Source organism: Indicator indicator, chromosome 14 (genome assembly GCF_027791375.1).
Source record: "Indicator indicator isolate 239-I01 chromosome 14, UM_Iind_1.1, whole genome shotgun sequence".
NCBI lineage: Eukaryota > Metazoa > Chordata > Aves > Piciformes > Indicatoridae > Indicator > Indicator indicator.
Window position 1 is genome coordinate 6,942,216 of NC_072023.1, and position 16,744 is coordinate 6,958,959.

The following is a 16,744-nucleotide window of genomic DNA, read 5'->3' on the forward strand; positions in this document are numbered from 1 at the left end:
AGCAGACAAGAGTGCCAACAAGAGGCAGCAAGAGCCTGCCAGAGGGGCTCTCCAATGTAAAGCAAGAAAAGCAGCACAGTGTGACAGGAGCCAGACTTGGGAGCCAAAAGTATTCCCTCTTATTTAGTTTTCACAGATGTGCCTGACTAAAGCAAACCAGGAGCACATGCTCTCATGCACTAAAGGGAGAAGAAAGCAAACTTCAGTGGAAATTACACTGGTAGGCCAGCTACAGGGCAAAAAGTGAACAGAGGCAGAACCATTCTGTTTAGTCACTCAGTGGGATGAAGCCCAGCTTGGCAGTCACCTCATGCTCTGCTGCTGAGACAGGCCAGGCAAGTAAAAGGCCTTGTGGAACTTATGTGGAACCTGTGGGGACAGGCTGAGAGTTGGGGCTATTCAGTCTGGAGAAGAGAAGGCTCCAGGGAAACCTGATAGTGGCCTTCCAGTATGTGAAGGGGACTTAAAAAAAGCTGGGGAGGGACTTTTTACAAGGGCTTGTAGTGATAGGGTGAGAAGAAATGGATTGAAGCTTGAGGGGGACAGATTTAGACGGGAATTTAGGAAGAAATTCTTTACAGTGAGGGTGGTAAGACACTGGAACAGGTTGCCCAGGGAGGATGTGGATGCCACTTCCTTGGAGGCATTGAAGACCAGGATGGATGAAGCCTTGAGCAACTTGGTGAAGTGGAAGGTGTCCCTGCAAAAGGTGTGGGGGTTGGAACTAGATGATCTTTAAGGTCCCTTCCAACCCATTTCCATAATCTATGAACTTGGGGACCAGAAGCAGCCTCTGGCCCAAGCCATAAATGATGTGCTGAACTTCCAAGTTGTTTCTACTTAACTGCAATTCTACTAATCCTCTGTATTTCTTTTATTTAATCTCTGACCTTCTGAAGTAAAACACATCAGGAAAAAAAAGCCTTCACTGACTCACACAGGGAGGAAGGAATGGAGGAGTATTGCTGACTCATTCAAGAGGCACAAACCTAAACCCACTTGCAATACGGTATACTATGTCTTCAGGGCCTGGAAGAAAACTGTGAAGGAGAGCACCCTTGCAGCTACCTGCAGCTTCTCATCTTTGGGCCCTAAACTGTGCCTGCCGTTCTGGTCATGTCTGGGACAAGGGGCACTTCAGGGCAAGCTACCCATCATTCCTGACATCCTGCCAAGGGGAGCAGTACATCCTGCTTGGACAACACCAGAATGTGGGGCTTGCTTACATGAGAGATTCCAGCTGCAAGAAAAGTCCAAGAGAAGAGGTTCCAGGACGAGACCCCTTCCCCCACATTACTTCTAAGGCAAAGCTGAGAGAAACAAAATGAATGTGCTAGAAAATGAGAGTAATTGCAGAGTGTTCTCTCTGTTTTACAAGCATAAATGCTGTAATTAGTGTTTCCCACATTGTGGTTTCTCTTTTTGACAGATCCTACACTGGCATCATCACACTGTTCTAAGCGCTGCTGCTTCTCCTTCTCCTTTTTACCCTGCCGCTTGCTACAAAATTGACTTTGACATTTCCAAAATTCAGCTCAAGGGCTCTCTTGGGGGAACTAAGTGGCAAAAACAAGACTCTGTCACTAGCATGACAGGACAGGAACAAGATCATAGAGTAAGAACAGGAAGCACAGAAGAAAAACAAGGCAGGGTATGTTGTTCCTCAACAGAAAACAAGAGGAAAAAAGTGACAGAACACATTAATATTTCAGCCAAGAATTTGTTTTTGCTGTTTGAATTTAGCTCAGGTGATGATACAAGACTAGAAGCCATGGAATTTGCATGCTCTGTTTTGTCACAGAGGTGCACTTAGCAGGAGCTGGCCTGGTCCTTTCTAGCCTTCCCTCCTGCTCTGTCTACAGCTGAAAGGAGATTTCACCTCCCAGGTTGGCAAAAAAAGCAGGATGAGCTGATGGATGCATGCACAAAGAGGACAAGCTGGAATGTTCAGGAACAAACATCAGGCCCTTCTTCTTCAGAGTAAGGGAGATGCATTTGTTCAGCAACAGCTTTCAAACACAAAGATGTAGATGGGGTGTAGATATCTGGTCTCAGACAAAAAACTTAAAAAGCAAAAGCAGCACAGCCTCCATCTGGGGGCACCAAACTCTGCCTGTGCTAGCCTGAGGGGGGTACTCCCTTACCGTTTCAGTATTTCAGTGAAGAGCAGCAGCCCCTGTTTGTGCAACTCCACATTGTTCAGCTGCAGGACATCTTGGAGGCTCCTCACTAGAGCTTCAATGCCTGCATATGTTCAAGGTAAGTCAAGAGAGGGCCTTTAACATAACAAATTCCAGACTGGGAGTAAAATTAATTTTTAAAAGGAAGGAGGATTTGAACAGTTTTTCTTCTCAGCCTCTGACAGAAACAATTGCCCAAAACTCTTGAGTGTTCACTCAGCTCCCTAATAGGCTCCAGCCTTCACTGGTGGATGTTAAGACCAGAAAAACAGAAAGAATTTAGCCTTTCTTCTTAAATTCACTCTTGGCACATTCCCAGAAACACCTAAACACAGAAACACCACAAAGGTGGTGAGACACTGGAATAGATTGCCCAGGGAGGTGGTGGAAGCCCCATCCCTGGAGATTTTTAAGGCCAGGCTGGATAAAGCTCTGAGTAACCTGATCTAGTGTGAGGTGTCCCTGCTCATGGCAGGGAGGTTGGAACTAGATGATCCTTGAGGTCCCTTCCAACCCTAACAATTCTATGATTCTAACAGTAAACCTAGTGGTGTCAGTCATCAGAAGTGGTTATCAGAACAAATGCATGCTCACCAGGAAGCTATTAGGACAGTGACACTCTGAACTCAAGCTATGCTGGCCATCATAAACATGTCTGATAGGTACTCATTTTCAACCCTCCATCCATCCTGTATGTGTATAAAGTGTTGAAATTCAGCTAGAGGCACAACAAATGCCTGCAGTATTACTGCAGTCACTCTGTCAGAGAGGTTGGTGACTCACCATAGACTGTGTGACACTTGGAGAAGAAAAGGTGCTCCTCAGTTAGCAGCAGCAGGCAGCAGTACACTGACCAGATGAGAATTTCACTGTTGCATGAGAGACACTCAAACAGGAATTCTGCAAACACACACACACACAAATAAGGTCACCCTGGTAAGAGGCAGTCTGCTCACAGCATGGCACAGCTGCTCCTAGAACAGAGCAGAGGAAGGAGGAAAGGAGGAAGCCTAGCAACAGCCACAGCCACGGGGAGATGAGTTGTATTATGAAATGGCAGGAAGGGAGAAAGCAGCAGATGCTGGGGGGTATGGTAGCCTTCAAAACAAGGTGACTGGAGAGCAGAGTCCCACAGGCACCTGCTCAGACTCAGCAGCAGGAGCTGAAGTGTGGCTCTGGCCTTTGGCACAAACGAAAAGCCACAAAGCAAGCTGCAGCACAGATGCAGTGGTCCCTTTTTTCCCTCAGAACTTTTGTATCTCTCAAAGAATTTGGAAAATGGAAGCATTTCTGTCTTTTGAGATTACAGAGATACCATCAACCATTGCCCACAGCTGCATCTTAAAGCTAAATCCTAGACCAAATCCTGTGCAAACTTAATAATATTCAGTGAGGCAAGATGGAACCCCAGTTTGTTTAGGCCTCTAAGACCCTGCAAGAAGGACCTTGACCTCAAGGACTTGTCCAAATTCTTTCTGTGGAAACTCCATTCTGACTACAGCCAGCTGCTTCTATACTTTCAGTTGAAAAGTTTAGGAATAGAAAAGGACAGTAAATCACATTAGCCATTTTTACTGGTCACTGCATTCATGTCATCAGTGGTTTCATGGAGCCAGACTGATTCCTAAAACAAAGAGCCAGGGAGTGCTTTGATCTTGGGAGATGAACAGTAAGATGCTACTACATTTCTTCACCTGGGACATCTGCATGGATAAAAGCAGGAGCATATCTGCTGGGAGAGTGAACCAGCACTGCAGCCACACAGTGAGAACTTGCTGCCTGTAACAACTCATCTCTGGTCAACAAAAGCTGTTGGGAAACAAAAGTCAAAATGAGAGAGGAAGTCAACTATGCAGAGTTTCCTCTGCATTTTAAAATTTAAAACATAAACGAAGATTTGTCTCCTCTGGCACATATTTCACAGATGAAACTTGCTAAGGCAAGATAAAACATTGGACCAAATACACTCAAAAAACACAAAATGAGAACACCAACAGAGAAGACTATGAGTAAGAACAGCTCTGCTGCCATGCTTAGTCATGCTGGCACTAAAAGTGCTGCATCAGATCTCAGCTGTGAGTGAGTGAAACCAGCTGAGGCCAGGACTAAAATTTTCTCCCTCCAGCATTCAGGAATGAGGTGGTCTATGGGGGTGCCCCCATTTCTCACTGCAACCTCCATTGTTGGTGCTGGCAACAGCATACTCAAATGCCTCAGATATTCAATATGGGCCAGCAAATTCTTTATGTCTACCAACAGTTTACTTCAGTAACCACCTTTTTGAGAACAAGTGGCAGTGGATTTTCCCCTTCCAAAAAGTCAGGGTTCTCAGACTCCTCCTCTGTCTTTGAATTATTCATAAGAATGGATACAAAATGGTCAGATTTCAGCAGCTCCTTTAGCAAACCTGCAAAAGAAGCAGCAAGAGTGAGCACCATACTGGATGTAGCAAGATTGTATTAACACAGGAGCATTTACAGACTAAGACTTGTTGACAACTCCCTCCCCTTTCCTGCACTTCTAACAAAGGCTTTCACCTCCACTTTAGAGAGCTTCTTCTCACTGCATCCCCACACACTGCCATGAGCCCTGTGTCTTGCAACAACTTGTTGCTGATGCTTTTTGCTGGGTCTGGTCTGCTCCTCATTCCGTCTCAGTCATGCACGTGCACTGCCAGATGATCTCAGGAGCACTCTACTTGCATCATCTTCTGCACTCCAGTACCCACTCCTTAAACTGTTTCTTGGAAGAGCTCTTCACCTCCACTTTTCTCCAAGTTACAATCAGTGACCCAACAACAACCAGACATTTTCTCTGGAATGCTTCCTGGGAAACTGGCATTTATCTTCTCCCTCTGCTTTCACAGGCTCCTATCAAAACAGCTGTATTTACCTAAAAGATATCCACTCACACCTAAAAGCCCTAAGTATAAATGGGCAGAGCCCTGCAGCAGGCATTGATGTAAATCATCAGGACATGGCAGTACAAATTCACAAGTGGTTATTGCCTGAGCTATAGAATTCTACCTTCAACGAAATCACCATCCATTCTAGCAGCTGAGTAGATGATCTGAGGAGCAATCCAGTTCCTGCTTACCTCCTACAACAAACAGGAATTCTCTGGATAGTTTACAATGCAGGCAATGTCAGAAAGGCTGAAATTGTGCTCCACAGCAATGGCTAGTAAGTGCAGCTGGAAGCATAAATGCAAGGCAGTGCCAGTTCCACACTAGCTTTCTAATGGAACTAATATGATGCCCCATATCTGAAGACCATAGTCCACAGACTTCATCCCACTGCTCTCTAAAACCCACCTGTCCATGCATAGTGTTTGCATTCAGGCATTTTAAGGTATGCTCTGTTCCTAGGATGAAACATCAAACTGAGACAGGCCAGGCCACAGTGCAAGCTCTGAAGAGACTCTGCTGATTAGTCAGTGCTGGGCAAATGTGGGGCTTGAAGGACAATGGAGGGCTGGGGGAGCTCAGCAGCAGGTCTGGGCCATGGAGGAACAGAAAGGATTGACTGCTTCAGACAAGCAGCAAAATGTTCCCTTAGGGCACAACCACATTAAAGCATCTAAACCAGCCAAGGGTTTCTTCCTCATTCTGAGCCTTCCCTTGCACCCTACAGTTTCTCTCAGCATCACCTTACCCAAACAATTAACCTGCAGCTCCTTTGTCTGTGCACATCCTAAGGTATTCAAGAAGAGACCACAGAGCCTTTCTTCAAAGTGTGCTGAGAGCCTTTCTGTGCCAACAGAAGAGGAGTACAGCTTGCCATACAAGTAGCAGACAGCAGCCTTTATGGCTTCATTTGGGTACATCAAGCCCATCAGCAGATGATCCACTAGACTACCTAGAGTGAAGAACAGAAGCAGAAAACATTCACACCAATGAACTGCATTTTTTAAAGCACCAACCAATTTCCCTTAAAAACCTGCAAAAGGCCACTGGGCAGACTGGTGCATGCAGATTAATAAAGGCAAAAAAGGTGATGTACTCATCACCATTTGTCCCTCTGAGCAAAGGCACAGTAACAAATGGCTAGAGGAGCTTACTGTTCACCATATGAAGATCCATCATTCCAGCTGCTTCCACAGACTACTAAGGTTGCTGGTTAGGGGCTGGACCAAGAAAACTAAATGTACGTTGCCTGTGAGGCAGACCATAAATCCCAGTTCACAAAGGCTGGTTTTGCCAAGTTGGCAAAAAGCATAAAGACAAGCCTGCTATGAAGGCATTGACTTGCAACCCAGGAGACCTGAATGCCACTCCAACTTCTGGAGGAGCTTCTTGTATGACCTTCATGAATTCACAGAGGGGAGTACAGGCATGCATATGTGTGTTAGGGCTGTGAATAGGACTCTTCAGTAGGTCATGACACACTACTCACTGTGCTCTACCACCAGTAGATCAGCAAAGCCTGGGATAGCATCTGCCAGCTTGCCCAAGAGGCTGAATGTGGGCAGGCTGCCTCTCATGCTAGTTGCTTTGCACAGCTGTAAAGGAGACAGAGAAAGGAAATATTTCACTGGTGAAGACATTGTCCAAAGGCAGAAATGCAGCCAAACCAGCAAGCTCTTGGTGATACATAATCCTCCAGAACAGGCTCTTTTCCTGAGCTGGGTTGTATTCACCACTTAATGTACACCACAGGAAAACCCTGAATGCACCACTAAGTCTCCAAAATATCTTTTAATTAATCAAAACACTCTCTTTCTTTTTGCTCCTTTTCCTCCCTCTCCCTTCCAGCTCTTACAAGAGCAGAGGAACCAGCTGAATTTCTCCCCACTTTCACTACTTCCCAGTTTTTTGTACCCTATGAGACCACCACAAACTTAGGAATGAAAAGAGCAGGAGCCCACAGCACTGTTTGGGAAGGTTCCTCATATCACTGAAACCATAAGATAGGAAGAGAAGAATCTGAGAGAGCTACACAGCTTCACAAGAACATCCTGAAGCCATATGGCTGTAAGGCATCATGGGAACAATAGGAAAACTCCGTGGTTGACACCATCGCTGCCAAAATCACAGCAGGGGAGTTGGCACTAGGACATCCCACTGCAGCAGAGGCTGTATCCCAGCACAGTAGCTGCAGACTTGCAGTGCTCCTCCTTCCCGTGTCTTCAACCTCTGAGGGACTGAAAGGAAGGGCAGGGAATTCATCTTCACTGACCTCTTTTTGGCTTTCATCCAAAATGCAGCCTAAGTACTGTTCCGATTTCAGCTCAACCAGAAGCCTCACCAGAACTAGGCAGAAGAAACAGGATCAGTAATTCACACCCAGGAGCAGTCACAATCCATCTTCCACAGGGCTTTAGCAGACCAGTGAGCAAAGAGCTTAGAAATTAAATGAGCATGGAGGTGCTGAGTGAGCAGGGTAACATTGGCATTCCCAGCACTATTACTGCTGAGAGCCCAGCCCAAGCTCCCTGCAGCAGTGACAGCAGCCCTGTTCTAGCTGCACTACAAACCAAGCATGGAAATGAACTGCCAGTGACAAACTGAGCATCAGCACACCAAGTAAACAAAAGGAATCAGGAAAGGAAGGGAAAAAAAGCCCTAGATTAAAAGCATAAACATTTCTGGTAACTGAATAGCATTTCTTACAGTATGAACAACGACCTCTACAAATAGATCTTTCCAGAGGAGATACCAGAAATGAAAGGCTGAGTATCCTTAGATGTAGATTGAGAGCCTCTCCTCCAGCTGCTACTGTCTCTGAGGTTACAGTGCAGCCATTCTTCCCTGCTACAGATATCCTATAGACCTTGCCAGAAAGCAAGGCCTCAGTCACCTCTGTGGCACTGTTCACCCCCTCAGCCCCAAGCAAGGGCTGTCATTCTTGGTTCACTGCAACCTTAAGAACTTTGACTGCTCTGCCTTGACACAAAGAGCCAGCAAGAAACTGTTTACCAGGCAGTGGCTGCACATCACCTGGGTTTCCCTAACAAAATCACGACAGAGTTGCCCGATCCTGGAAGGCTGCCTCTGCCTCCACCCCTTTACCAGTGAACCAGTTTCAGGAAGCAAAGTTCTTCTTCTGGTATTTGAAGAACTTGGTCAGCTGAATGTTCAGCAAATAAGAGTTTGACAATAGACCCTTTACAGAGACACTGTACAGAACATGGTTATACAGGATTTGGTATGGCTGTCTTGGATGTATCTTGCTGTCATGGCAAGACTCCTCTGGAAAACACACTCTTTTCTTTTGTGTTCTAGGAGAATATCATAAAAAAAACACCACCAGAGACTTCTCTTGGTATACACAGGACAATACTGGAGGTGTATCTAGCTAAAGACCTACTCATCTTAGCAGAGATACATCTTGAGGTGATTTATAGATGGTTTAATGGCTCTTTTTTGCCCTGAACTCTCAGAATCTCTGAAAACTTTCAAGAGTTAGGTTGTTACTAAGGTAGAACTCCACTCTTTGAGAGCATCCAGCTCTCAACAGACTGATAACATGACAGAAAGACTTGTCACCTTTTCAACACCACTTCAAGCAAGTGCCTGAAAACTGAGGGAGCTGGCCACACCTCCTGCCACCTTTCATGGATGGACAGGAGGAAACCATTGCATAGTTAATATCACTGGACTCAGCAGAGATGCCCAAGGTTAACTGGACTGCAGAGATTCCCCTGACAGCCCTGAATGTGTTTCCTTCAGATTTCAAATGAAGGACTGCACACAAAGAGGACTCTGCAGCCTGTACAGATAAATCCCAAATATTCTCTGTCCTCAGGAGCAAGCACTAGATCCCCAAGCTCACTGAAGCCTATAGGGAGATTTCCATTTGGTTTGAGGCTTCAGTCAGGTCCAAAGATGACAAAGACAAGATGTTGTTTACTGTTGTTACCCATCATGGCACAGAACCTGTGAGAGAAATGCTAAATATTTACACCTGCAGGCACTCCTCTGTCCCCAAATGTTGGAACAGTCTGCTTGTCACTGCTGCTCTGACAGAAAATAGCAGCTCTTGCCAATTCAAGCTGTGCAGAAGCTGAGCATCTTATTATAGTTATCAAACAAGACACAGCCTCCCTTTTCAAACTGTCAGTAATTGAGATGTGGCATCTAACTCTCACCTTCTGCAACTAGGTCCAGGGCACTGCTGTCTTCCACAGTATGCAACATCCCTAAAAGATAAACCACAGTCATGGAACTCATTCCTGCTTGTGACTGCAAGTGCTGTAATGCCTTCTTGTAAAAAGGGTTTCTAATTTTCTTTTCAGAACAGTTTTGTTTTCCCTGTTTCACAGGGCATCAGCCTGGCTTTGTCAGAGGAAGGATACTCTCAGGGAGTACAGCAAAAGGCACCTCCATAAGCAGGGAAAGAGTACAGGAGGCATTACTCGGTTCTCTTGCAAATTTTGCCTGTACTGCAGAGCTGAAGTCAATGGCTCCACCTATGCAAGCAGAAACGTTACTGCAACCATCTCACTGCTCGTACCCAGCGTCAGACACCTGAAGCAACCCTCCAGAACGGCAGAAGTCAGAACCCAGCTCTGACTTGCCATTCCTATCTTCCATTCACACCAGTCTCCTCCCTCCATAGCACTGAAAATCCTCAGATCAAATCTGAGCATTGAGTTCAAAGCATACAGAAACGATTCCAACGTTAAGTTGAACCTGAAGGCACCACTTTCCAAGTCATCTGCACAACATGAGGGTAAGATTGGATATATTAAACCAAGCCACTGCCTACTACAGCACAACAGACTAGAAACTCTACCTTCCAGTGCCTTCCAGCTACAGGTACCTACAGCATCAGGCATCTGGTTCAGACCCCCACTCCTGCCACACCAAACCACTTGTTTCAACATACCCAATTAAATTACCTCCCCCCTGACCTCTCAGAAATTTGATCAACTAAAGCGATGTCTTGACACTGCAGGTGAAGAAATTACTTATTTCCTGCCTCATCTGCCCAATCCCCATTAACATCCTTACAGTTTGGAAAAGATCTGCACACAGGATTAGCTAACACTGCAGTAAAATTCAGGCTTACCTGAAATTCACCATCTCCTCAAAGACTGGGTATACTTTACACTACACGTCTTCACATTACACTTCTGTCAACCCTCTTTCTTCTGACTGAACTTATCCTAATATGCTCTCTCAAAAATTCCATGTATTTCCTAAACTCACTATTAATCATAGAATCACAGAATGGGTTGGGTTGGAAGAAACCTTAAAGATCATCTAGTTCTAATCCCCCCACCATGTGCAGGGACATCTTCCACTAGACCAGGTTCCCCAAGGCCTCACCCAACCTGGCCTTGAACACCTCCAGGGAGGGAGCATTCACAACCTCCCTGGACAACCTGTTCCAGTGTCTCACCACCCTCACTGTAAAGAACTTCTTCGTAATACCCTCTCTAAACCTGTCCTCCTCAAGCCTCAGCCCATTCCCTCTCATCACTACAAGCCACTGTAAGAAGTTCATCCCCAGCTTTCTTGTAGGCCCCCTTCAGGTACAGTAAGGCCACTATAAAGTCTGCTTGAAGGCTTCACTTCTCCAGGCTGAACAGCCTCACCTCTCACAGCCTGTCCCCATAGGGGAGGTGCTCCAGCCCTCTGATCCTCCTCGTGGCCTCCTCTGGGCCTACTGCAGCAGCTCCATGTCCCTCTTACGCTGTGGATACCAGAGCCAGACACAGTGCTGTAGGGGGGGATCTCATAAGACCAAAGCAGAGGGCAAGAGTCACTTCCCTCATCCTGCTGCTTACACTTCTTTTGTTGCAGGATACAGTTGGCCTTCTGAGCTGCCAGTAATCATTGCTGGCTCATGTTGACACCCCCAAGTCCTTCTGCTCAGGACTGCTCTTGAGCCATTCCTTGCCCGGCCTATATTTGTGCTTGGCATTGCCCCAACTCAGGTGCAGGATCTTGCACTTGGCCTTATTGAACTTCATGAGGCTGGCTTGGGCCCACCTCTCAAGCCCATCCAGGTCCCTCTGGATGGGATTTTCTCTCTTGTCTGTACAAATACAAATCCTAGAGTGTGCAAGTAGTCGTATATTGTTGCTGAGGAAATCCATCATAGCTCCTGCACAGAAAATAAATTTTGCAAAGGGGTATGCTGAAAACCTCTGCACTTCATGCAAAAGCAATAATTGCACTGCTTTCACCCTTATGTCCCCTCTGTTGTCTTTTTGTTGCTTCAGATGTGGAGAAGCTTCACATGTACACAACTATCCAAAACCAGGTAACTGCCTTTCCACTGCAGTGAAGGCTGTGGCCCTGGAGCTCTTACCAAAGAGTGTTCCTATCAAATGAATGCAGACCCTCTCGTCTGGTGCCAGCAGCTGGACGACTGGCAGAGCCTGCCAGGCCAGGGCATCATGGAGGCGGGAAAGGACATGCTTCTTGCGCACCAGCTAGGATCAGACAACAGCCAGTTAGTGCTTAGGCACAAGCCACCCTGCTGCTCCTACCACCGTGGGCACAGGGGGGGAAAACACCAGGAGAACGCAGTGCCAAGGTGATACTTAGCCAAGCACCACCATACACCCAGCCAGGGCCCAGCCCCAAATTCAATGTAGGAGAGGGGCCACCCAAGCAGAATTGCAGTGCCAGCTGTGAGGTGCCAAGGTGCCAACGGCTGGCAGAAGCAGACCGCTATCATGGAATCATAGAACGCATTGACTTGGAAGGGAGCCTTGAAGGTCATCATGTCCAACCACCCCTGCAGTGAGCAGGGACATCTTTTAACTAGAACAGGTTGCTCAGGGCCCCATCAGGTTTGACCTGGACTATCTCCAGGGACAGGGCCTCAACCACACCTCTGGGTAACCTGCTCCAGTATTTCACTACTTAGGAACTTCCTCCTAATGTCCAACCTAAATCTACCCTGTTCTAGTTTCAAACCACTGTCCTTCTTCCCATAGCTACACGCCCTTCTAAACAGTCCCCAGCTTTCTTCAGGTACTGGAAGGCCGCTATAAGGTCTCCCCAGAGCCTTCTTTTCTTCAGGCCGAACAGCCTGATCTCTCCCAGTCGGTCTTCCTCCAGCCCTCTGATCATCTCTGCGGAGAGCTATGAGCGGGAACGGGAGACAGAAGCAAGCGCTGCCCACCGAGGCACTGCCTTCGCCCAGGGTCTCCACAGCGCAGGCGAGGCAGAACGGCGGCCGGAGCGGCACAGCCCAGCACCACCCATGCTCGCCGCAGGGCTGGGCGGCCGCCTCCTCCATCACCGGCCGGTCGCCGCCGCGCCTCGGCGGCCTGCGCATGCGGGAGAGGAAAGGAGGAGGCGGAGGCGCCACAGAGGGTCCCGCCCCGCGCTCGCGGCCGCCTGACTTCCGGCGTGGAGCGCTCGCACCTCCTTCTCGTCCACGCACTCGGCCCAGAGGAACGACCGGGCCGCGACTATGGTGAGTGGGGCTGGGCGCCTGCCTCCTCCTCAGGGAGCGCCCTGCTGGGGGGCCCCGGAGTGAGGAGATGCTGCCTCCCCGGTGGCCGCGGGGTGGGGAACACATGGAGGCCTGGCGGGACTGTGGCCGGTTGTGGGTCTCCTGCTCGACACGCTGCCCCGCAGGGAGGATGCCCAAGGAGCTGGCGGCCCTGGGGGTACCTAGCGGCAGGGGACTGGGCTTGCCGGCCCGGCCCCACGTCCCCAGCCCCACTGTGCCCGGTGGGGAGCGGGAGCATGTGCTCGGCAGCCTGGCCAGGGCTGTAGCCGCGTGTGAGGGCGGGCGGCAGAGCGGCGCAGCGTGGGATCACCGCTAGCCGGTGCCCGGAGCGCTTGCCTTGGCTGCAGTGGTAGGAGCTGGAGCCTTTCTGCCGGTGCCGCTCGTTAACGCGGCTTGTGACTCCGTTGCTGTTCCACTACATCACTGATATCAATATTTAGAAGCCACTTGCAATTTTTAGAAATAAACCTGACACCTGCTCTTCTCGGATCACTTTAAAATTCATGTCTGAGCTTGTTAGTTTGCAGCTGGCAGGGGCTTTTTCCTTGTGCGCTGAAAGGCTGCATTTTATGTAGTATCCTTGGTAGGAAACGCCCGAGGGCTGCCCTGTAACTTCACTGCTGCTAGTTTGTGGGGTGTGACTTGGCTGTGGGAATAGAGATGCTGCCTACTTTGAATAAGAGAAAAACCCATTGTTCTAAAATGCAGTGAGATTTTCAATGTATGTGCAGAGCAACTGAGAACAGTGAGGTGACTTCAGTGGTCAATACATGTGGTGTACATTATGACTGTGTAGTGTTGTTAAGAACAAAACCCTCTTTGCTACAGTTGTCACACTCTCTTTTTCTTTCTCTAGAGTGAGGCAGAAGTGAATCCCAAAGCTTACCCGCTGGCTGATGCACAGCTCACCAAAACACTCTTGGATCTTGTGCAGCAATCCTGCAACTATAAGCAGCTACGCAAGGGAGCCAATGAAGGTGAGACCTGCGTGTTGCAAAGTGTGTTAGCAGTCATAGCAAGGAGTCTGTGAGAAGCTGTGGCTAGAGTTTGCCTTTTCTCTGTAGTGATGGGCCACTAACATTACATAAATCTGGATCTTTCTAATGTCCCTCTGTCCTCCTTTAGGTAGCCTGCAGGTGTAATCTTTGTAACACTTGCATGCAAGTCTGGTAGATGCCCAGGCAGTTCCTGGTAAATGTCCTGTGTTCATGCATACGTTAGTGCTGTGGTATTGGGATTACCAGATGTCTAGAGAGTTCAGAATTATAAAAAGATTTGGGTTTGAGGGGACCTCTAGCTCAGCCTGCTCCTTCTTTCACAGTTGGATCAGGTTGCTCAGGACTTTACCCAGTCAAACTTTAAAAAAAAAATTCAGCCCCCAGGATTAAAAACTTGATAGTCTCTCAGGACTCGTGTCCTGTGGCTGAATCTCCTCTCATAAGGGGGAATAAAATAAAATTCCAGTGTGTGCCTAGAATCTTGCTGAAGCAACAATTACAGTCTGTACCTTGTTCTTCCTGTGGACCCAGAAGGATGTTCTGGCTCCATTCTCTCTGCAGTCTCCTTAAAGTAGAAGATGACAGTAGGCGTATCCTCCCCACTGCCACCTCTCTTCTCCAAGCTAAACAAACCCAACTCCCCTGGTATCCTCTCATCTGTGGTGTGCCTTAGCACCCTGCCCATCAGCAGCCCTGGGCTGGCCTTGTTTCCTTGTGAGTCTCTGAGCTGTGCTTGAGGGCAGCACTAGGCACCGTCGGCCAACCCTGCAAGTAACCCTGTCTTTGGCCCTAGAGCTGTCACCTTCCTTTGGCCTGTCCTCATGCTACCCCTAGATCTCCTTGCTCAGGCCAATTTCAGCATCTCCTCAAGCTGCTTTTTATGAGAAGTGCTTCCCAGAAGGACCTAGACTTATTCTTCAGTTTCTTTCATAGCCACAAAAACACTGAACCGAGGGATAGCGGAGTTCATTGTGATGGCAGCAGATGCAGAGCCCTTGGAGATCATCCTGCACCTCCCTCTCCTCTGTGAGGACAAGAACGTACCTTACGTGTTTGTGCGCTCCAAGCAAGCTCTGGGCCGGGCCTGTGGCGTTTCCCGGCCTGTCATCGCCTGCTCCATCACCATCAAGGAGGGATCACAGCTAAAGCCTCAGATCCAGTCTGTCCAGCAAGCTATAGAAAGACTGTTGGTTTAAATACCCGCAAGTTTGTGTGTGGAATAGGAAGGTGGAGTCAGAGGGAATTGATGTCTAGCTTCAGTTGAAATTATAGTTTTGATACTTGTGTTTCATTTCAAAACACCACGTGAATTGTTTAACTATGGATTAATTCTTAAGTGTTTCTGCCTCTCTTCCCCCCTATTTTCTGTTACTCCATTCCAACACATTCATTCTCATTGTATTACTTCTTGAAAAGTGATTTTACAACTGTATTTCTTATATTTGATGTTTAAAAGGAAAAAAAATCCCATCCTTATCTCCATGTGTGTCTGCTCAGGGCTTTTTTAACCCTCTGAGGAGCTTCCTATGTGTTGCAGAATTTCTGTTAAGCTTCAGCCTCTAACAGGTGTGAGTAACTTTCTGAATGGTTGTCTACTGAGGGTAAGGTGTGGTGGTTCCTGCAGTGGTGCGTGCAGGCAGCTGGAGTTTTCAGTGATGGAGCAGCCTAGAATTGTTGTAAAGCAAACAGCAGCTACTGCATAGCAGTGAACAGAGCCAAGGTCAGTACACATAGCACAACCTTTTTGCTTCTTGAAGCCAGAGAAGAGACTTCTGTAAGGGGTGCACAGGGAGCAGAAATCTTACAGCTGTGCACAAAGGGAAAATTCTTATCTCACTTATTTTTGAATACTGACTTTTTAAGACAAATAAAATTGCTGATGAAGCCAAATGTAATTGTGATTCCCTTGGCGAAGCATTTGCAATTCACTGAAGCGTTCCTAGGTGTAAAGCTGAACTGCTCAGAGATTGCCTAAAGGCCATAGCAGTGCAGTAGAAGACATGGCCAAGACAACAGAGAGCAAGTAATTTTTCAGAGGAATCAACCTGTGCTTCAAGAAGAGAATGCCAAATAATGTCATGTTGTGGAAAAGCATGAAGCACAATAGTGTTCTGGATTTGTAGTGGTTTTGTGGAGCTAGCCTTAGTTAAATGCATATTGTATAAAAAAAATCCACTTTCTGCTCTGAGCAGGGTAGTAAACTTCTGTGTTGGAATGGGTTAGATCAAACCTGTCCTCTATTGCAGGAAGCCAAAGCAAAGTAAGCATGGAAAGACCAATAGGTTCAACAGCAGAAGGGAAAAGTAAGTTCTGTAATGTTTCTCCAGAGGCACTAACTTCATACCTGTAGTGCATTCAGACTAGATTAAATTGGCTCACCAGAGACTGAAGAAAAATCCCATCTGTATTTTTCTAAATGGCTGGTAACAGTAATACCCTTATGGATGTGAACTTAATACAAAGATTGAGTCCTTCTATTTGTATGAGGCTTGGAAAGGCTGCTGTGCCTTTCTACTGATGCTGACCGTTCAGATAGTTGTGTTTAAAACTATGACTTTGCCAAGGAGTTACCTTGTTGTACCATGCCAAGACGGTTGATGTAAGACAAAGCACACAAGGAGCAGAAATAAAGGACTCTTGAGCAAGTAAAACTGTCTTAATTTTTCTGCTCTGAAGCCTTCCATCACCATCCCTTTTAAACTTCTACTTAATGTGGTAGGAGAAAAAAGCCTAAGAACCCAAAAGCTAATAAACTATACAAAGATGCCACAATCATCCAAAGCCTGGAACATACTGTGCCTGGGGGCTAGCAAGCCAAGAGAGAAGTTAACAAGGGCATTTGGGGAATGAAAATTCACTAAATTAAGCACAAGAGTCTCACTATTTTATTGAATTCAATTGTGTGTTAAGTCTCACTAAGACAAGCGTTGACAGTAACTTCTTTGCCAAAGGGCAAAATACATTGATTGCTTAGACAAATCTTTATGAAAAGTAACTACTATAATGCAGGCTGAGTGGAAGCACAACAGACTTCTGTAGTTTCAGTACAGGAGAGTTCAACAAGGTCTAGCTGTTCTTTGAGGAGGAGTTGTGGAGGTGGAAGTGAGCAGCATGCTGGCACAGCTATGGTGCACACAGTGCTGAGAGA

The 16,744-nt window shown here is 47.2% G+C and overlaps 2 protein-coding genes across 2 annotated transcripts in view; one reads left to right on the plus strand and one right to left on the minus strand.

The window, feature by feature from the left end:
- MEI1 (meiotic double-stranded break formation protein 1) overlaps positions 1 to 12,418 on the minus strand; it is a 39,745-nt gene extending 27,327 nt beyond the window's left edge. The window contains exons 1-10 of the mRNA XM_054386802.1: positions 12,263 to 12,418; positions 11,441 to 11,564; positions 9,270 to 9,320; positions 7,358 to 7,431; positions 6,575 to 6,680; positions 5,834 to 6,037; positions 4,457 to 4,587; positions 3,875 to 3,989; positions 2,964 to 3,080; positions 2,145 to 2,244 (exon numbers count right to left, since the gene is read on the minus strand). Coding sequence (XP_054242777.1) covers positions 2,145 to 2,244; positions 2,964 to 3,080; positions 3,875 to 3,989; positions 4,457 to 4,587; positions 5,834 to 6,037; positions 6,575 to 6,680; positions 7,358 to 7,431; positions 9,270 to 9,320; positions 11,441 to 11,564; positions 12,263 to 12,418 — 1,178 coding nt within the window. The remainder of the gene's footprint in view (positions 1 to 2,144; positions 2,245 to 2,963; positions 3,081 to 3,874; positions 3,990 to 4,456; positions 4,588 to 5,833; positions 6,038 to 6,574; positions 6,681 to 7,357; positions 7,432 to 9,269; positions 9,321 to 11,440; positions 11,565 to 12,262) is intronic.
- A 107-nt stretch (positions 12,419 to 12,525) lies between these two features.
- On the plus strand, positions 12,526 to 16,236 carry SNU13 (small nuclear ribonucleoprotein 13). Its single transcript, XM_054386710.1, has 3 exons — positions 12,526 to 12,559; positions 13,455 to 13,575; positions 14,530 to 16,236. The coding sequence occupies exons 1-3, from the start codon at positions 12,557 to 12,559 to the stop codon at positions 14,790 to 14,792; spliced, it is 387 nt and encodes a 128-aa protein (XP_054242685.1). The 5' UTR covers positions 12,526 to 12,556; the 3' UTR covers positions 14,793 to 16,236.
- The last annotated feature ends 508 nt before the right edge of the window (positions 16,237 to 16,744 follow it).